Source organism: Rhinolophus sinicus, chromosome 4, assembly GCF_057876585.1.
Source record: "Rhinolophus sinicus isolate RSI-liver-muscle chromosome 4, RSI-T2T, whole genome shotgun sequence".
Lineage (NCBI taxonomy): Eukaryota > Metazoa > Chordata > Mammalia > Chiroptera > Rhinolophidae > Rhinolophus > Rhinolophus sinicus.
Genome location: NC_142504.1, coordinates 1,551,293 through 1,572,464, shown reverse-complemented (window position 1 = coordinate 1,572,464; position 21,172 = coordinate 1,551,293). Strand labels below are relative to the sequence as shown.

Below are 21,172 nucleotides of genomic sequence, written 5' to 3'. Positions count from 1 at the left end.
TCTCCCCTTAGTGTTAAGGACTGAATGTTTGGGTCCCCCCAAATTCATTAAGGAAAATCAAACAATTTTTATATCTTCGTTGTCTGTGTTGAAATTGTGTATTTCTCCTGTCGTCATGATTTCTGTCTCCTCGATGTTCAAATATTTATCCTTTACATATAAGTGGCGATTAGGGGCTTGGAATTTTTCTGCCCCGTCCCCACCATTGTCCAGAGAGGTGAGAGGGGCTGGAAATGGAGGTAAGGGTTGATCATGCCTGCAGGAGGCAGCTTCCCGAAAAACCCCCAAAGGAGGGGGTTCAGAGAGCTTGCAGGCTGGTGGACACGTGGGGGTGCGGGGCGAGGGACGCGCCCAGCTCTGCAGCCCTCCCCACTTCCCTCTCCCTAAGCATCTCTTCCATCTGCATGTCCATCTGTACCCTTTGTCACGCCCTTCGAGCACAAACCGATAAACACAAGGAAGTGTTTCCCTGATCTCTGAGCTGCGTCAGCAGGTTAATCAAACATGAGGAGGCTTGTGGGCACCGCCATTTATAACCAGCTGGTACAAGGACAGCTCACAACCTGGACTTGTGGTTGGCATCTGAAATGGGTGGGGTCATGTGTGCTTCTGAGCCCCTCACCTGTGGGGTCCCATGTTACCTGGGTAGAGTGTCAGAAGTGAGGAAACATTGTACGTCACCCAGCAGGTGTCTCAGAATTGCTTGTTGGGGGGTAAACCCCAACACATCTGACGGTCAGAAGTGTCAGAAGTAAAGTATTCCAAGTAGCAGAAAAGTGAGCAGTAGAGACATAGGAGGAGACAATATTTCCTACACAGACAATATTTTGACTTTTTCTCATTGTTTAGTAGACTATCTTTTACAGCAGTTTTAGATTCACAGCAAAATTGAGTAGAAAGCAGAGTTCCATACCCCCGCCCCCACATCTACGTATCCTCCCCCTGAACAATGTCCCCACCAAAGAGGAACGTTTGTTACAATGAACAAACCTACATTGACACTGCATAGCCCCCCAAAGGGCTTACTCTGGGTGGTGCACATTTTACGGGTTTGCACAGATGTATCCTGACGTGTCTGTCACTGTGGTATCCTACCAAGTGTGTTCACTGCCCTGAACGTCCTGGGGTCCCATTCATCCCTCCCCCCAGCCCCTGGTGACCACCAACCTTTTTACTGTCTCATAGTTTTGCCTTTTCTAGAATGTTACATAGTTGGACTCCTAGAGTATGCAGCCTTTTCAGACTGGCTGCATTCACTTAGTAACAGGCATTTAAGGTTCCTCCAGGTCTTCTCATGGTTTGTTGGTTCATCTCTCTTTAGTGTTGAGTAATGTTCCATCGTCGGGATGGATCATAGTTTATCCATCACCTGCTGAAGGACATCTTGGTGGCTTCCAAGTTTGGGGCAATTATGTCTTTGTCTGGTCTTGGTATCCAGATAATGTTGACCTCATGAGTGAGTTAGGAATTAGTCTCTTGGTCTCTATCTTCTGGAAGAGAGTGTTGAGAATTGGTATTATTTCTTCCTTAAATGTCTGGGAGAATTCACCAGTGGCCCGATCTGGATGTTCTGCTGTTTTTTCACGTACAATTTAGCCAGTTTTTGAAGATGCTTTGTGGGACCCCGGTGAGCCCACCCTTGGGGTGTGAAGTATCTTCTCCTCTTCCACCATCATAGCCGCTCTCATTTCCAACAGTTATTTCTACTTTCCCCTTTTGCTTTACACCTGTGGTCGGTACTGTTCTCCTCCTTGAAGCTATTCCCTCTTGTCTTTCCCCTGGTTCACTACCGCCTTCTGCTTTACCTTTCTCAGCTTGGCGTCCAGCCCATGTCACGCACATCACCGGGCTCAGTGCAAAAGAACATTACTGGTAACCGCGGTTCGAATCTCAGCTTTCTCCAGTGATGCTGGCTTTCCCACACGTGCCTGCGCCTTGTTTTATGGGCAAACCAACACCCCAGGGAGCCCCGGCTTCCCGAAGCTGAAGGGGAGGACAATTAGTCAGGCATCACGTTAGGAACTTTACTCTGATTAATGCCCTGCCTGGGAATTATCTCCATTTTCCATAGGAGGAAAATGGGCTCAGAGCCAAGCTCTGTGAGCTAAGGCTGTGGTGAGGTGAGGTGAGGTTGCCAGGTGCCTCCACAGAAATGTCAGAACCTGAGAGGATGTGTGTGTGCACGCAGGCACACACAATATAAAACTCGTATTGAACTAAACAGGGTTTTTGCGGGTTTTAACTGACAATTTATATTTAGCACAATCTTCAATATTTTTATCTTTTGGAAGCAAATCACTTACTTTGGAATAATTTCACGGAATTTGTAAGTTTTTGTTTTCATAATATGTTTGTTGTATTTTATGAGCAGAAATTTCACTGCAGGACTGGCTTTTTCAGTAATGGACCCTGGCTGCCCAAGATCTGATCACAGGAGCGTAATCCCAATTTTGTCCTCTCCCTAAAGCTCGGGTGTCTCTTAGCCTAACAACCTAAAAAAGAATTAAAGAGTTGTAAGCTACTGATAAGGAGCTGTAAGCTACTGAGGAGTTTTTCTTAGGATGAGGACGTTGAGAATGAATTTAGAATTGAGGTAGAGGAAGAAAGAGGAGGGAAAGAAGAAAAGAGGAAAAAAATAAATGTCTTACAATAATGTTATATTCTTTTTATTCAATACTTATAGCCATTCACATCTTTTTTCATATCGCATATATTCCCCACTCTACTCTCAGTTTGATCAAACAATGTAGAGACATGTGCTCAATTAAGTATCTCATTTAAAGAACTAACTTAAAACTTCTATATTTTAGGTGAGCAAAGGCATGATAAGTTTACTCTGGGAAAGATGCTAAAATATCTGTGATCTTATTTGGCTTCCTGAAAATATTCCAGCAGAAAATTATTACTTTACTATTGAATTAAGTGCACAAAATATAAAACCACATTTTAATGCTATTTACTTACATATAAACTAACAAAATTTATGAAACAAGAGAATTCAGTCTGATGATTAAACAATTTTGTGAAGACAATTTTGTGATGATTAAACAATTTTAATTTTGTGAAAATTAAAATTTGCATATTTTACTTAAAGGACGAAACGCAAATCTTTAATATGGATTTCAGCCTATGCAAAAAAAAAGTTAGCAAAAATTTAAAACTAGCAAATGCGCCAATGTTTTTTATATTAAATGTTTAAAACTTCAAGGCATGATAAATTAATCTTTTTCTTAATATAAACTAGATCACAATATTCTAGAATTAAAGATTTTTCGTAACAGAAAATTTTTTTCTGCAGAGATTACAGGAGCAAATACAGAAAGGCTGTGAGTTTCTTCTAGTTAAGCGTGTAATCAATGGGTTCCAATAGGAATGTCACCCACGGAGGTGCACACAGGAGGAGGTGATGCCAGCTGGTGACCGGGAGGAAGCGGCTGGTTCTGAGACCCGAGGCATCCCAGGCCAGCGAGGCACAGCGACGTAACATCCCGGACAAATGCAGGAAGCAAAACCCAGCACTTGTACCATCTAAGCCACGGCGACGACAGTCTGCTCTAAAACGAACTCTTTCGTAAGAATCTCTGTTCACAAAGCACAACGGGAGCCTCGCAGATAGAGCTGTAACCCCGCCGGGCCACACTTAGCCGTCAGACAGCGACCCTGGTGCTCTCGGTGCAGGTGTCGGGGGTTATTTGAGTCCCTGAGGCGTCGATGCGGATGGAGACGCTGCTGGGCCTGCAAAGCAAAGCAACGCAGTGAGTCGCCGGCTCAAGAGACAGGTAAGAGGGCATTTTATAAACTAGAAACCGTAACCATTAATTTTCGATAAAAACCCCCTCGTATTTCTGCACGTATTTGTAAAGCTTTTGATGAAGTCTGCGTGACATTAGCGCGCGGTTGTCCCCGCAGGCACCAGTCACACGCTGGAACCCGGCTCCCCCTTGTGGCGGCGGCCAGGGGCCGAGCGCCCTCTCGCGGAAGGTCGTGTGGAAGGTCGTGGCCTGCATGTGTTGAAGTCTCCGCTGAGCTGAGCTAACAGGGTGAGCAGCTCCTGGGGAGGCCGGTGGCAGGACGGCGACCACGTAGTCGGAGGAGGCCGCCCGCTGCCCAGCCCCGGGACACTGGCTCTGGTCCCTGAACTCACGTCCTGCACCCGCATCAATGTCGGCTCTTTCAAAGTGCAGTCCTGTGCCAATCACCAAAAGGCCAGCTTTCTGGCAGAAACTTCTAGAAAGGCTGCAAAAAATTGCAATAAGGAAAAAGAAATCCTGGGTCTTGTGGAGGGAAAGCAGCATTAATATGAAGGCTTGATGAGGTCCAGAAAGTTATGGCGACAGCGTCCCTCTAGCAGTCGGAAGGAACAGACATGCTCTGGGCCAGTTGTTGTTAGCAAGTTGAAAGCCAAAGGTGAAATAGGAAACAGGAGTGTGTGGCTGCCTAGACTAGAGGTCAGAAATTCTGGTGGGGGCAGGAGCCCAAGTTTCCGCATTGACCCCTTAGTGAACAGGGAACCAAGTTACCCCGACCAAGTGGTCATCTGCCCAGATCACAGGGCCTTTCCACTTGCTTCCTCCTTCGTTAATTTTGAACCGTTGCGATGTTCCTCTCGGACTATGCAGGACTGCTGCTCATTTGCACACACGGATCACACAACACGCGCAGTGATTTATTTCCCCATAGAAAGGGCACAACCCTGTCCTCATGTAACACGATAGTTCCTGGCTAGGCCATACACTTTGCTGGTGGTGAGGTAAATTCCACCTGTGTAAGACCATGCAGGAAAACTGTGCTAAAAATCTTAACTACCCCGTGGGTGACCCCAGGCCCTCTGCGTCTGCCGTCTTCAGTCCGGGGCACCCCCGTGGCTTTTCACTTCTTCCATTATTTAAACCCAGCTCGCTCACGTGGTGTGTAATACAATGTACGTCTCTGAACTAAACCATGTTTTATTTTCTGGAATATGCATAAAAGGACAAAATAATCTTGGAATAAAGTGAGTGGTCCTTCTTTCGCTGCCCCCAATTCGTGTAGTCAGAACAGATGCAGTATGGAGACAGACGTCGCAGGGTGCCGAGAGACCTCCACGTCAGGTTCAAAAACTTTGCCAATCGCCTTTATTCAGTGTGAGATAGTTTTGTATTTTGGTGCAAGTTGGTCTCTATAAACACTCACTCGTTGGAGAAGACTCTGTAATAAAGAATAAGTACATAGTTGTTCAATTTAATGAAACAGACCAAGAATTAAAAGAATTAGTAGTTTTAATAATTACTTAAAGAATTAGTAAGAGGCTGTATTACTTAAAATGAGAAGCCCCAGAACACAACTGCCATTGTAAAGTTCCAAAGGGCACTTTGTACATTGAGTGTGAGCTAGTCACGATCCACCATGACAATGGAGACAGAGGGTGTGTTATCACCAGAGCTGGCCGGGCCAGCTGGGGCCAGGTCGGACCAGGGGCCAGGATGACGCCCCTCACTGGTGAAGGTGCTGCCGCCAGCGTGAGGAGCTGGATGCGGAAAGGCCAGCGAGGTCGCGCTGACAAAACATTACGTGAAGCACTTCGGATGCTTGAAGGGACAGAACACGCCGCCTTCCTCCTAATCCAAGAAATGAAGCCTCAAGAGTATAAATGACCAGCAGTCCTGGAGCTACGGGAACGGAACCTGCTGCCCGGACACTTTAAGGTGGACGTGGCGAAAGTAAGGAGAACTGTACCTGTGACTGGACTGTGAAAAATGAAAGCTACTACAGTATCCTGAACATCGACAGGGAAACTTCTCAACTATCCCGTTTAACTACAAAGTTTAAGAAACACTGAGGAAGGAGCAATTTCAAGTTGGAACGTGCGTTCTTTTCAGAGACCCCGGGGCTTTCCATGAGGCTGCCTCAAAGGGACCAGCGGCTTCCACAGGTGCAAGCACCGCAGTCAGAATCTCTTGGATCCAGGAGAGTAAAACTGATATTATTTAGCACATTATTAGTTTGGTATTCCAAACGAAGGATCGACACTCTTGGCAATTCAAAGAAAACGTGAAGTGACAGCAATCATGACCTTCGCTATTCATCTGAATATAGGAAAAAGCAACACATACGTTACCCTCCTGTGTATGCACCTCAGTACTTCCCGAGGTTCTCGACATATTTTTTAGGTCACTCATTACAAGACACATAGTGAGACAAGAGAAAGTGGCTGCCACATCAATGACCAAAACCTCGGGGCACATGGGTGGCTGGGTGCACGTCACCTGGGTCCTGTGCAGATTCCTGGGGGATCTTGGGGCCTGGGAGCTGCTCCGTATCCTGGCGCCCTTCGGGGTCTTGGGGGGACTGAGACGATGTGGATGCGGTTTTCCTGTCTGCGTCCTCTCGCTGCTGGAACCACTCATCCCTATACCCATTGCTGATGAGTTTGGAGAAGTTTGTGGGTGAGCTGGTTTTTTGACCAGGCCTCAAAAAGAGAAAAATTAACATCAAACTTAAGTATAAAGCTTAGTGAAAATCCAGAAGAGTTCTAGGCATACGGGTAATAAATTAGATGTTTATTGTGCCATAAAACATAACGGGGAGATCTCTCACTCTCTCTCTCGCCCCCTCTTTCCCTCCCTCCCCCCCCTCCACTTTTAAGCCCCAGTCAGCACACTTCCAAGCATTCCTTGTATGTGGTGAGAGCAGGCTTAGTTGTTTTCAAAGCTTTTCTTCGTGACAGCCAATCAGAAAAGAGTAATTCCAGCCCCTTTCTAAGAAAACACTGACCCTCTCCATGGTGACAGGCGCTCAGCCTCTGTCATTTTGTAACAACTGCTTTCGGAACCACTTCCTCCTCGTCTGCATTATGGACCATCTCTGCTTCTGTGCTCAGCTGTGCTTCTACCTGGCGTTCACCTGTCGCTGCATCTCTGCAGATCTTATCAGAACCTACACCTGTGCAGACCTTATCAGAACCTACACTGAAGACTGACAGAGAGGTGTGACCTGGTGGAAGCAGCTGGAGCTTGGAGGTCAGACAGGTCACACCTCAGCTGCTCCTGCGGCCTCAGGTCTCCTACTTGTAAATCCGTTGTTAAGGGTGTTCCCATTGGCCCCCTCTTTCCCTAAATATAATGTAGCTCCCTCCCTTCCTGTCTGAGCTCGGTGCTCGCATGGCGTGTGTCACATACTATGTAACTGACTGCTTGTTTTTCTCCCCACTGGATGAGAAGCTGAAGAATTAGACAACGGCTGACATTAACTGCAGCACCAGCTAGGATTCTGACACAGTAACGAGACAGATGAAAATGTCCCCGCGCCTCACAGATCTTCCTGCGCGATGCGTAGCCAGAGCCCCGGATGCGGACAGCAGCATCCAGACCTTGGTGACAGAAAACGGCAGCCCGAGCAACACCCATGTCAGGACAGGCGGCCCCACCGTCAAAGGCGAGGCTTTGTGAGGATGGGACAGGGAGGCAGGCGGGTCTCAGGAGGACCCAGGCCTGCGGCGCACAGGGCAGCTTGTTGGGGGAACTCAGCATCTAAACCAGAAGACCACCCGACAAAGATGAGGGCGAGGGACAGACAGGCCACGCAGGGCACAACCACCATCAAGGAGGGAGGGAAAGGGGCCAGGAGGCCAGCGGGCCAGGAGGGTCAGGCTCTGCAGGCCAGGCTGTGGGAACTGTGACATGGCGTCTCATTGCCACACCTGCTGGGGAGCCAACAGCATTAGGCCAACATGAGCAGAGCACGTTGTTCCCTCATTGTCACTGGGACCAGAGAGCACAGGCCGAACCCCAGGCGAATCCTGACTGTGTGGGCTGTGCGTGCACTTACATGGGGGGAAAGCAGACTCTACTCCCTGCAGGGTCTTTGGGGTTCAGCGGGCTCCCCGCTTTGCTGGGGCTCTTTGAGTTAATGGCTGGCAGCCTCTCCTGTGGGGAGAAACACACCAAGTCCCGATTTAGTGGAGCGCTCAGCAGCTCAGACGCCAGAGGGGAGGGCAGCCCACAGCTGGCTGCACAGCCGTGCAGTGCCAGGCATGGAGTGTGGCCACCTTCTCACGGGTGACCAGCCACAGGGAAGGCGACAACCCGCTCGACACACTGATTCGGAAACTCACAGCAGTGGTGGTTTTCCAGCAAAGATGCATCTACTCTGGAAGAAGAGCATGAGAAGCTCCCGGCTGAAATATTAGGGAGCCCCCTCAAGGGGCCCCAAGAGGACGGGGGTCCCTCAGCAGAGCGTGGGCAGGGCTTTTTCCCTGGATGCGTCTGCGAACAACCTCCCCTCCTTCACCCTGAACCGTCAAGTGGGAACCAGGCTGGACACGGGGCTTGGACACCTGCCCTGACCTCACCCTTGAAGATGGGCTCACACCGCCCAGCCACGGGGGGACAGTGCTGTGAACAGTGCCAGCCGCCTGGCCACCGCTGCTCTGGCATGACCCCACTGCAGACCCCTGAGTGTGTGCGTCCGAGGGACGGATGCAGACGGCCTGGCTGAGAAACCCAGGGGGGTACCGAGGAGGAGGCTGGGGCAGGCCGGTATGGGGGAGGGGCTGGGGCACAGGGGACAGTGTGGCGGGAGGCAGAATGCGGAGAGCTGACTCAGAGGAGACAGACGAGTGGGCCAGAGGCCAGGAACGCCCCACCTGGATGGCGGCAAGGGGACGAGGAGGGGGCTGACATTCAGAACAGAACCCGGGGCCTGGCAAACGACAGGCACGAGGGGTGATGGAGAAGGTGAGTCCTGAAATGGAGGCTGGGCACGTGCTGGAAAGTGCGCCCAGAGGGGCCCACTCCAGTGGGGTTAGAAGGGGGAGGGGCGGGCGGCTAAACCTGGGACGGGAGCCAGGACACTTAGACAAAGACACAGGAGGGAAGTTGTGACCTGGGACCAGGCAATGGTTTCGTGGACATAATGTCAAAAGCAAAGTCATACATGAAAAACTGATGAATCAGACTTTGTCCAAATTAAGAACTTCTGTTCTTCCAAAGATGCTGGTGAGAGAACAAGAAGACCAGGCACAGACTGGGGGAAAATAAGTGCCAGACTCATCTCTGGGAAAGGACTCATCCAGGATATGAAGACCTTTCATGTCTCAATAATAAGAAAACGAACCATTAAAAATGGGCAAAAGATGAGGACAGACGCTTCACTGACAAAGATACATGCGTGGCAATGGAGCGTGTGAAAAGATGCACGATGTCACCAGGCATTGGGGCAATGCAAATTTAAACCCAGGTGGGGAGGCACCTGCTGGAATGGCTTCAACCAGGCAGGACCACGTGCTCAGAGCGAGGGTGTGGGCTCCGGACCGCTCTGCAAGGTGGGGCCATCCCGGGCCTGAAAACAAGCCAAGGGTCTGTCAGCTGGTGACAGCCCGACTGGGATGGCTCTCGGTGGCCATGGCCGTGGGAGAGGCCAGGCACAGGACCACACATCGTGTGGTTCCCCTGAGTTGGCACCTGGCAGAGAAAAGGCTGGGAAGACTGAACCCGGACCGTGTGTGCCGGGGCTGCAGGCCTCGTCCCTGCAGTAGATGTAAGTGTAAAGGTCTGACCTGGTGCTGATACCATGGCAACAAGAGACACAGCACCGAGCAATAGCACCCCACTGACTCAGGCAGCCACCAGCAAAGGGGTGCCGTGCCATCCATTACGGCCCCGTCACCTGTTTGCTCTCCTTTTCAAGCTGCTCGGTTTCTCTCTGCCACACTGTCTTCACATCAAAGTCGAACGGGCCCCTTCTGGGCTCGTGGTTCCTGTCGGCCGGGTCTGGGGTGTACTCCTCGTGAACCATGTAGTCCGGCATGTAGGCAGCAGGCGCCCTGTGGAAATAGGGGTCACCTCCACCCTGCCGGGCGCTACCTGACCGCCCCCCTCCCCAGTCTCCCTCTCCGCCTTCAGGTAGCAAACGCCATCCTTTCTCCCCCTGCACACCCCACACGCCCGCAGCCCTCTCCTCCCAGTTCTGTCCCCAGGGCCTTTTTTTTACGGGCAGAAAAAAAGCCCACAGGGACTGACAAGGGCTGAAAATAACAGGGCTGGATGGTTCGAGAAACAGGTGAGATAGTGTCAAGTTAGGCAGCTCATTGGCCCCAAAGTTTCAGGGAAGGAAAGCTCCCCCGACCTCCCTCCCCAAATGCCCCTGAGTGACCAGAAGATCACACAAACTAGATGCTATGGGACGCTTGGAAGATAAGGTCACTCAGGGACAGGAGGGGACAGCAGTCTCTCAGCCTTCCAATTTGGGGACAGAGCAGAAGCAGGAGGGACAGTCCAGTGGCTGGTGGGAGGGGAGAAGGGCTCCGCTGAGCACCCATGGGTCTCGTGTCCAGGACAAGAGGAACTAAGGTTCTAGGTTACTGGAAGCCCCTTCCTGGGAGCCCAGGCAGCGTCTGGCCCCTGCTTCCTTGTGTCACCTTCTCTCTGCTGTGCCCAGTCCCTCCCCTCCACAGGGGTGCACTGTGAGCCAGATGTTTCCAAGACGCCACAGGCACAGCCTCCTGGCCACACTGAGGATGCACAGCACGTCTGCCCGACCATTTTCTAAGCCAGACCAGGAAAGCCAGCTCAACAGCTTTTCACCGGATTTCCCAGCCCAAGAGGTGGCTGGGAAGCGACAGTTTGTGTACGAATTTCTTAGACGTTTCGAATCTTACAGGGACAATGGCTCCCCAGAACTCTGGTGGTCAGTGTTACGGTAATTTAGGATTGCCTGTGTTTCTGCCTTTCTCTAGCACCTCTCTCCTCCAACGAGAAGGCAGCTTTGGGACAAGCTGCTGTCATAGGAGGCAGGCCCCCTGGCACAGGCACGTGAAGCAATGCGCCCACAGCAGCCACTAGAGGTACAACTCGAGGGGGGCAGACACAGGAGATTTCCAGAACCCTGGTGCTGCAGCCACTTACCCTGCACCCCGCAGAGACCTGGCCGCTGACAACACCGTCTGGACCCGGAGCTCACCCTGTACTGCGTATCAGTGTTTGTAAATATCAACAAGCTGTTTTTCCCGTATGAAGACAGACGATACTCACTGCTTCCCGTCGGCTGTGGGCGGCTTGCTGTGGTGGATGAACCAGTCGGGCAAGGAGTACGTGGCTGGGGTGCCTCTCCTGGTCCTCATTCCAGTCTCAGTTCCGGGGGCACAGTGCATCAGCAGGTCTCAAAACCAAAAAGCAGCCCTGTGAGTGGGGCCTGCCCACCAGGCACCAGGCGTGACGGGCAGGCGGCTCATCTTTACAAGGGCACTGTGACTTCTGGGGTTAGCTCTGGGCTCTGGGGCTCCAGGACTCGGGGCGACCAGGGCCCTCACCGCCTGTGCACATGTGCCTGGTACTCAGGAGGGACATCCGCATGCAGCCCCCATCCCGCCCCTGGTCCTGAGCTGTCATCTGAGCAGGCCAGCATCCACCTGTGACCGGGAGTGATGGTCATCCCTCCAGGCCGACATTGGGGGAGCAGAACTCAGGTCTCCAGGGGGCTGCTGGCTGGCTGGCCCTCTCAGCTGCCCACACCCATCCTTGCAGCCTGACAGTCCCACTGTTCTCTGCCATGGTGGGGCTGTCCCTGACCCCACAGCATTTTAGGGAGAAGCTGTCCCCTCCAGCCACTGACCCACCTGTCCCCTCTTGGGTTTCTCGGATTTCGCCTCCTGTCCTGCCTCCCCCCACCCCCCAGGGGCTTTTTCATAGCTGGCGGCTGGGCGGGGCGCCAATCACTGGTTAAGCCCAGCAAAGTGGTGATAACAACAGAGTAACAACGGCAGCAGCCAACATTTATTGATTTCTTACTATAAGAAATTCTTAACCTATTTTAAACTTCTGATTTTTTAAATATTTCTGACTGAGAAAAAGGTGGCAAGAATAGTATAAGAATTCCCCCACACCTTTCAGGCAGACTCCCCCAATGCTAACATTTCATCACATTTGCGGTATCACGCCCTCACCTCTCTCTCTGTCTCTATCCCCTATTAGTACGGGGGTCACTGTCACTGCTGTTTGGGGACAATGGGAGTGAGCTGCAGACAGGATGCCCCTAACCCCTGTCTCCCCCAAAGACAATTACATAATCACAGCACAATGGTCAAAATCAGGAAAGCCCTGCTGCAGGCCTTCATCCCACTTGCAGACCTCAGCCCGTTTGGACAGCTGTCCGCCAGGGTCCCTTTCCCCAGCGGCAAAGAGTGGGGCGGTCCTGTCCTATGGGTGACACGTGGGGGGAATCCAAGGGCTTGTTCCGGGTTTTGTAACATTGTAGCCCAGATGTTGTCATTTTGTTTCCTTTGCCCTGTGACAATCTCCTTCGGGGTAATGGCAGCCAGAAAGAAAGGTTAGTATCTGCCTGCCACTTGTGCCACAGGCCAACTACAGGACATTTCAGTTGGGACTCCTTCCCCGGTCAGCGATTCCTCTTGGTACAAGTGGGCGGCACTGTCTCAGTGACATCATGGGTGAAGTTTGGTGTCCATGAGCGCAGCCGCTGAAACTCACCTAGGTCCCCATCATCCACACCGTTTTACTGCACAGGACGGGCAACAAGAGTCAGCCACAGGGAAGATGCTTCCCGAGCTGCTTAGGGAGGGGTTGGACACCCAGCCCATTGAAGCATAAAGACAGCCTATCATGCGGGCAATTTCCTGAGACTCTGCAGTTAGAAAATGAGCTGGGGCGGAATCACAGCCACCGTGTCCCTCGGAGGAGAAGTGCTCCGAAGCCACACCCAAGAATTCAGCCCACTGAGTCTAATTCGTCATACATGGTTAGCGGGTCCCTGAAGACCACACACATCGCCAACTGCACCAATGAACACAAGGCTCCAACGGCTGGGGCAAAACTCATGATGTTTCCAGGCACCGAAATGGTGACAAGCGGCCCTGTGGCTGCCCCACAGAACAGAGCCGGGTGTGCTTACCGGGCCGGCCGCCTTGCTTGGCCAGCTTCACGTACTCCGAGTCGGTCTCTTTGATCCAGTACCTCCGCATCCCCTGCATGTGCCCACTGGGTGAGTCCCCAAGCTCGCTGAGACCTGGGACCTGGGACGCTGGTGGCACATCCATGGCCTTCTCAGACTGCCTTGCGGGAAGGTCGTAGTACCAGTCTAGGGAGGAGGGTGGGTTGTTATGGTGAATTCAGGCTAGTTTAGTGCACTGCCTGGAAGATGGCTACGCACCCTCCCTGGGACCTCAGGGCGGGAGAGACTGACACAGGACGTCAGCCAGAGAAAGAAGCAGCACAGGACGTGCGCGCTCTGAAGGCAGCATCTAGGTGAGATGAACACACAAATCAAGGCTTCACAAAGCCCATCACCCTCCCTCATGGGAGTGGAGGCTCATCCAATCATTTCAAGGATGTAGAAGACTGCGTTCCCTAAGGGGAAGGAATCAGCCTCCAGACGCCTTCAGACCAAGCCCTGCAGTGTCAGCTCTGCCCTGCGTCTCCAGCTGCTGCCCACCTGGCAGACGGTGGACCTGCCGGCAGTAGGCACATAGGCAAATAGTGCTGGATGGGTCAATTTACGCAAGCAAACAAGGGTCCGTGAACAAGCAGGAATCGTCCTCTAAGCTAAAAGCTGACATCCCATTTCTACTTAGGACTGAAGCTGGGATCCCTGCATACAAGTAAATATTTAACAAGGCAAACCTTTTCAATATCCAAAGGACAGTAATTAGCTGGATCGACACTACAGTTTGGAAAAGGAAAAAAAAAAAAAAATCCCTGGGGAAGATGTGAAGACTTGTGAGAAGCTCACAGAGAATCACTGTAAGAACTAAGAGTTTAGGAGCTTTGTACTCTCATCATATGCAGCTCAAACCATTTCCTTAGAGGGAAGGCACTTGATTCTTGCTTCGCTTTTCCTCTCTGTGTTTTGATTACTAATTAATCCACAGGGAACACCGTGCCTTCTTCCTTCTCGTTACTGGAAGCTTTGGGTCCACCATTTATAACCGTGTGCAAAGGAGCTCAGAGAGCCAGGGCCCAAGTCACTGAGAACCAGCTGTCACCAGCACACACTCGGCGTCCTGTAACCTCTGTCATTCACAGGTTATTAGGACTGTATGGCCCTGCATCACCGTGGTGTATATTTCTATGAGCACGCTTATTTTATCAGTAAGGGGACAGCTGAGAGGGACAAGATGACCCAGCACCCACAGCCCTCTGCTGTCAAGGCACCCGGCACTGTCACAGGGCCACAGACCACAGGAGATCCGGAAGCAGCCACTGCCCCTGCCTTTGGCTGCCAGAGTCTCGAGGGGTTAAAGCCTGAGTGGAGGAGCCATCTGTGAGGGGTGTGACTTCTGGCACCTTCTAAAACTGTGCCTCAGTTTCCTCTTCTGTAAACAGGAAGAGGATACCTCATGTTTTGAGGTTAAAGGTTGCTGTCTTAAAGGTACTTATGACAGTGCTTGTGCATCCAGGGGGGCCGCTCACTAAGGCATGGAAGGTCACACAGAGCCTAAGACCCCGTGGAGAAGGGGGGGCTGCCAGGCTCTCCACCCCCCAGTACCGCATGGGCCACGGTGTCACCAGCAGTGGTCACAGTCAGAGCTCTGGGCTGGCAGGCCAAGCTCTGTCTGCTTTTGGGCAGATACAGGGCTGCAGGGTGCCCGCCTGCCCCCACCCTGCCTCTCCCAGCAGATCCTCTCTCCAGCCCTCGCCCAGATGGGGAGCAGAGCAAACAACGGTGAAACCAGGCACAGCCTCGGGCCTTCCCCTCTGCCCAGCGTCAGCCCTGCTAAGTGAGAAGCCTGGAGGAGGCCACAAAGCCCTGGTGTCTGCGGCCAGGCACTGAAAGCCGGACACGCTGGCAAGAGGCACCCAGCGGAGGCCCCGGAAGCGGCGGGAGGAGGAAGTGCCTGAGCGAGCGTTCGGGGAAGGAACTGCGCGAGTTCCGGGGTTGCGCGCGGAGAAAACCCAAGGAGACGCTATGGCGGCAGCCGCGTTGAAAACAGAGAACAAGCCCCCCCCCCCGTTCCCTGTCAGTGGGGCTCGGGCTGCGGCGCGCGTGCAGCGTACCCTCTCCGGGGGGTGCCCGGTGCTGGTGCGGCCACACGCGCGCACGCCGGCTGCGGAGCTGTCCAGCAGCCCAGGGCTGCCGCTCCTCGCGCCGGTCACTCACCGCACGGGGCGTGGCGGCCCGCGGCGCCTTGCAGGTCCTTGCTGGAGTTCCGCATGCCGGAGACGAGTCACTGCTCCTGGGGCGCCGGAACGGCCGCCTCCACGCACACGGAGGCCGGCGTCTCCCACTCCGCAAGGGCGCGCAGCTCCACGCGGTGTACGGCAGCGGCACACGCACCAGCAGGGCCACGTCCTTGCCGGGTGGGCGCACAGAGGGACAAGTCCACTCAGTGTGCAGCAGAGAACCTGTTAGTGAGAAGCCTCCCGGGACTGACCCTCCCGCCCCAGTGGCAGGTGGCACGCTCCCCTCCCCGACGCCGAGGCGCCCGCTCCCGCTCACCGGCTCCTGCGGGTGCTGCTTGCCGCCCAGAGGCCAAAGCCTACGCCCTGCGGGAGGCGGAGGACAGCCCCAAACTCCCAGCGTGGCGCCGACCCACAACTCACGGGACCGCAACTCGCGTCGCCCGGGCAACGGCCCCGGTGGCCAATCGGCGGGCGCGGCTGGGGCTCCCGCTGCCGACCCAGGAGGGCCAGGGGCGGAGCTCGGGATCCGCCAGTCAACCGCCCAGGACGCTGGAGGGGGCGTGGCGGGGCGTGGCCGGCGTCCAGGCCTCAGCCCCGCCCCGTTCCCCCCACCCCCGAGTTTCCACAGAGCGAGCCAGAAAAACGAGTCAGATTTGCGCGTCGGCCTCCCGTTTATGTAATGCATTTTGAAAAGAGGACGAATATAATAAGTACCTGGGAACACTCAGCAGACAGTCTGCCAACTGCATCAGCAGTAAAACGGTCCTGCAAACATCCTTCCTCGTACCTCGCCTCTTCAGGAGCATTTGTGCTGTGTGAGCTGAGAGGCGCTTTCAAAAGCCTTTGGCCCTGTTTCTACGAAGCTGGCCAGCGTCCCAGCCCTGGACTTCTTAGTAAGAGCTTTTGGCCTGGCTAGATTAGGGTTCCACACAAGTAGGGTGCTCCGTGCTCCCCAGAATGGACAGCACCTCTCAGCCCCACTGCTCAGTGAAGCCACCGGCCACAACAGCCATGGCCGTTTTGTCGGGAGACAAGAAGACAACTTGTGACAAGAATTAACCCTAACTCTGGGGTGGAGCCAGCTCTCATATAACATTGCGATGAATTCTCAGGGTTTTCAGCTGGCCCAGTCACACAGGCATCGGGACTTCACATTGCAACATCAAATGTTTGTTCCACTGTGTGCAGGGCCACTTCCAAGAATAAGGGGCTTTCTCTTACCTAATTCACAGCACCCTCTGCCTAGGGGGTTACAGTCAACATTGAAGGTTGTTTTTAAAAATAGTTGGTCATAGTAACTGGAGCCGTTGCGACTAAAGAATATCTTTTTCTAGTTCTGAACTGGTTTAATAGAAGAGTTAAGAACTCACCCAAGTTGACAACTTTCCTTACTGACTGAAATCATAATTTGAGTTATAATGAAGACTGACCATTCCTTAGAAGAAAGTTTTGATTTTCGGAATGTGACTGAAATTACAAGTGTCTGCAGACGCCAACTCAAATAAGCTCTAGGTAAGGTGCAGTACGAATGAAAACATGACAGGAAAAGAATCTATTTGGAATGAGAATAGCTCACAGTCTGCATTTCCTACACGCTATCACACCTGGTCCTTCTGTCACATAACGGCTCTCGGTGCTTAGAAGGATCCAACATTTCCTCACAGACAACCTCAGTTTGTGCACAATTTTATTCAGTTTTATTTGTAGATGTTTAGATAAGATATGTATCTTATTAATAGAGAGATCTTATATACCTATTTCTATATAGATATCTCTATATGTCATCTTATATATACCTGTAAGATATAGATATATATTATACATAGACATAACAAGTATCTTACATTTTATAGAGAGAGCTCCTGCTCATGAGTATTTTGAGAAGAAGATAAAAATGTATTTCAGTGAAATTCCCATTATTCAAAGCCCTCGACCCTTTGCTGCCTGCTGCGCTCTCCTGGTTCACACTGTGGTTGACCGAAGTGGATTTACGTAAACTCCCAGGACACATCTGCACTTTCCGCTTTGTCCATTCTGTTCAGTATTCCAACCCCAAGCAGCTAAGGTGCCTGTACAATCCCATTCGTCATCCCAGGGACCCGGGACCCAGTCTTTCCCCCTGTCAATTATGCACCATACTCTTTAGACCAGGGTTTCATGAACCCGAGGGGTTTCTAAATTTTGTTTTCTTTTTGATGATAATCTAAAATAATGTAAAGACAAATACTTCCTTTTTGACAAATATTTATGTGTTTCAATATTATGTTGCAGTTCGGGTTTTCAGCCTAGTTGGGAAAACAAGACCATCATCTCAGTAAGCACAGAGGGAGATGGGGGTTCTTTATGTCCCTATCGGCATGTAAGAAGCCTGGGAGCCATGGGGAGCCATGACACGTGGAGCAGGGATGGCAGTGAAAGTAGGAAAGCCCCACTCCGAGTCAGCCTGCCATCCAGAAACACTGGGGCACCGAGGAACCGGGCCACACGAGATGGATTTTGTTTTTCATCCAGTAGTTTGAAAGGGTTTTTAAATTAGTACACAAGACATAAAGAAATACATTGAAAATTATACTAATTTTAGAAAAAAAATTTTCAAGCAAAAGGAGGAAGACATGAAATAGAAATGGGTAGACAAAAACGCAGAACCTAGGAGAACATGGGTTCAGCCAGGTGAAAGAAAAAGCTGACTCGTTCATCAGAATGCGTAAGGAAACTACTCTGAGGTACCATTTACAGATCTATTGGATTGGCGGAGAGAAGCCGTTTGATAAGACATCGTGTCGGTGAATGGAAGCACAATCTCCTAAGTTCCTAGTGGGATGTTCAAATGGTGGTCTGTGCAGAGGACAGAGGCGGGACTTCCCAGACCCCTCCCCCCCACACACACACACAACAGCCCCTCCGGCTGGACGGCCCTCCAGATGCGCTGGTGCCCGCAGTACAGCTGAGCACTGGACACGCTCACTCACACACACTGCCCCCAGTGCCAAATGCGCACCGGTAGGGAGTGGTAAGGCGCAGTCACGGTGAGACATAGGGCGGCCGTGGAGGAATGACGGAGGTCACTTCAGGTAGGACGACTCCCACGGCATGTTTTGAAATGAAGAAAGCAAGAGGGAGACCACCGTTTATAGAAAGCCAGCACCCACTTTACACAACGTAAAGAGATGAATCTATCCACACACACACACACAGGTAGATGGACATAAACACATTTTACCTAAGTATCACTTGCATATGCAGACCATATCTTTCCAAGAAAATGATAACATGGGTGCCAGGAGTGCAGAGACCCAGAGCTCGGAGGCAGAAGGGGAACAAGCCAACCCTGCACTACGTAACATTTTGTAGCATTTGGATTTCAGATCGCGAGCTCAGGAAGCAGAAAGTCTGGGCTTCCTTGGACTATCCCTGGGCCTCACAGAGCAAAGAGCAAATGAGTGAGTGTGAAACAGCACAAGTGAATTTATCCAGACACCAGCACAGAGTAACAAGAGAAAAAATCAAAACCAACGTGAAGTGGCATAATAAATTAGAAGGAATTCACAAAAGTCACAGCTGGGCCATCCCAGGAAAATAGGCGCAGTGTCAGAGAAGCAGTGTTTAAAGAAGAAACGGGGCTGAAAACTATTCCAGAATTTCAGAAATACAGGCGTACTCCAATCGAAACTGTTACAGCACAGTAGTAGGTCCGGGGCGTTCATACTACAGGGCAGGTTTGGAAGGTGGTGCAGCAAAGCTCTGTCAACACAGACAGGACCATGTGCCAGTCGGGTGGAGACGTGGCCCTGTGACACGGGCACTGTGCCATTATGACGCGTCACAGAAGGGTGATGCAACAGAGCAGTCAAGGCATTTCAGGATTTGTCCACTTGGGCTCCCCCTCGAAGGAGAAACACTCGTGAAGACGACAGAAAGCCCACCCCAACCTGACCCCCTATGTGTAGTGTCATGTCTCCCATAAGATAGAGAAAACCTGTGGTGTCGTCCCTCTCCCGGTGACCTGTCACTGGGGGATGAGTGAAAGGCCGAAGCCGCCTCGGGGCGCCCCGATTTTCAGGGGCCACCCGGAAGAAGAAGGCGGCAGCAGCGCCAGTGTCCAGGCTTTCCTGCTGGGGCGCGAGGACCCGGACTCCAGCGGGTGTGTGACTTTGCAGAATGAGCCCCATACCAGTAGTCTTAGGTGCTCTGTTTACTTGGAAAATGACCCAGTGTGAACGACTCTCCTCAGAGGAAATCATTTACAAATGCTTGCTTCTGAAGGTTTGTCCTGCTCACAGCCCTTCCTGTGGCAGGCTGTCTTCTTTCTGTTCAGGGCACTGAGATTAATTACGTGGGCAGGCGACAAAGATCAGGAAGGGAAGCCCCCTTTCAGGAGAACGGACCGCAGCGCAGTGAGATGGCTGTCACCTTCCAGCCTCACAGTGCCCTTTCCCACCAGTGCGTCCCTCTGAGGGCTGCGTGCTTGGCGATGTGCAGGGCTGCAGACAGCTTGGCGTGTCCTACATACTTGGGTGGGAGTGGCCTGCAGTGTGAGGCAAATGCGTGGGGCTCCTGTCACCTGAGCGTGTGTGGAATCACCTGCAAGGAGGCAGCAGGGACACGCTGGCCACTCAGGAGGGCAAAGGCCCACGCCCCTTGCCTGTCACCTCTGTGCTGCCTGCTGGGAAAGCAAAAACGGAAAATAAAACAGCCTTCCCAGGGGAAACTGTGAGGCTGGCCCAGAAACATCCACAGAGTGCTAGGGAGTTGTCACACAAGAAGAGCTGACTGTGTGAAAGCCACACCCTCAGAGCGAAGCAGCTCCCGCAGAGGCAGAAACCCACAGGCAGCCGAGGCCCAGAGGGGCTTTGCAAAGCCCAGCCTGACAGCAGGGTTTTGTCACAAACCTTACTCACCTTTGGTGAGAGGTAACCTGGGAAGCTGCCTGTAATCAGCCCATTGGGAGGATCTCCTGGGTTGTAATGACCTTTGGATAACTCCCTTTAGACAATGGGCCCCCATATGGGGGGGCAGGGAAGGGGGGTTTCAAGAGTGCAAGGCCCTGGCGGGAAGAGAAGTGCTTCTCAATGGCTTTTAGCACAGTCACAGCCCTGGACGGCCAGCAGGCAGGAAGGCATGTTTGGGAGATAAGCTACTTGAGGCGTCTGCCTGGAGGCTGGGTGGCTCCTCAGAAGCCTGGTCTACTCTCCAGCAGCGCTCTGATCTGATGCTACAGAGGCAGTGTCACAGCCACAAGCGGCAACACCGCTGACAGAGCACATCTGCACATCACTTGGGTAGCTAAATGGAAAAAGTTAATGTCGTAATCTGTTTACTGTCAATTGCACATGAACTCAAAGAAAAAACACAATGTAAAGATGTGCACATAGTTAAGTACAAATGGAGGAGATTCCAGACATCAGGTCACTTCCGTGGCCATTCTTCGTGGACCTGGAGCAGGGAACCGTGCCCCTCAGCTGATGGACACCAGAGGAAAACGGAAGCCCACACTGCGGGAGTGACCTGCGGGGCCCTCAGCACCAGCACCTCCCCCTCTCTGAACTGTGACCCAGCGCTTCTCCTGCTCCACCAACTTGTCATCTGTACTTAATGGGTGATCCACTCCAATCTGGTCTCACAGATGCTTTAAGTAGAAATCTTTTGTTTGCCACATTGTCCAGAAGCTCCTAGTCTCCTGTCTTAGTTTCTGATCAGCCTCTCTTAGCCGTTTGCTTTTCTTTTTCCTTTAAAGCGCTGGGTGTAAAAACCTAGTTGCAACCACTCTGTAAAGCTGTGTGGCAGGATCAGCTGAGGCAAAATACACGCACAGCCGTGACTCAGCAGTTCCTGTCTTGGGAGCACACCTCGTGTGCTCATCAGAGATACATATGGGAGTGTCACAGTACCGCTGAGTATGAGAATATTTACAATGGCGTGTTTATCATAGCCCCTGACACCCATCACACCAGGATGGATACGGTAGTGCGAAGGAAGCAACTACACCACAGCCAGAGAGCATGGTGATTCTCAGACATGCTGAGCAAAACAGCCACACACCCCGTTCTGTTTAGAGGAGT

At 52.1% G+C, this 21,172-nt stretch overlaps 1 protein-coding gene across 1 annotated transcript; it reads right to left on the bottom strand.

The window, feature by feature from the left end:
* Positions 1-2,650: 2,650 nt before the first annotated feature.
* Positions 2,651-15,602, bottom strand: C4H7orf57 (chromosome 4 C7orf57 homolog). Its single transcript, XM_019731602.3, has 9 exons — positions 15,430-15,602; positions 15,091-15,282; positions 12,886-13,071; positions 11,010-11,136; positions 9,646-9,802; positions 7,807-7,904; positions 6,246-6,448; positions 5,173-5,187; positions 2,651-3,735 (listed from the first exon to the last, which is right to left on the bottom strand). Exons 2-9 carry the CDS (start codon positions 15,143-15,145, stop codon positions 3,689-3,691), a joined length of 888 nt encoding a protein of 295 aa, XP_019587161.3. The 5' UTR covers positions 15,146-15,282; positions 15,430-15,602; the 3' UTR covers positions 2,651-3,688.
* Between the last annotated feature and the right edge of the window lie 5,570 nt (positions 15,603-21,172).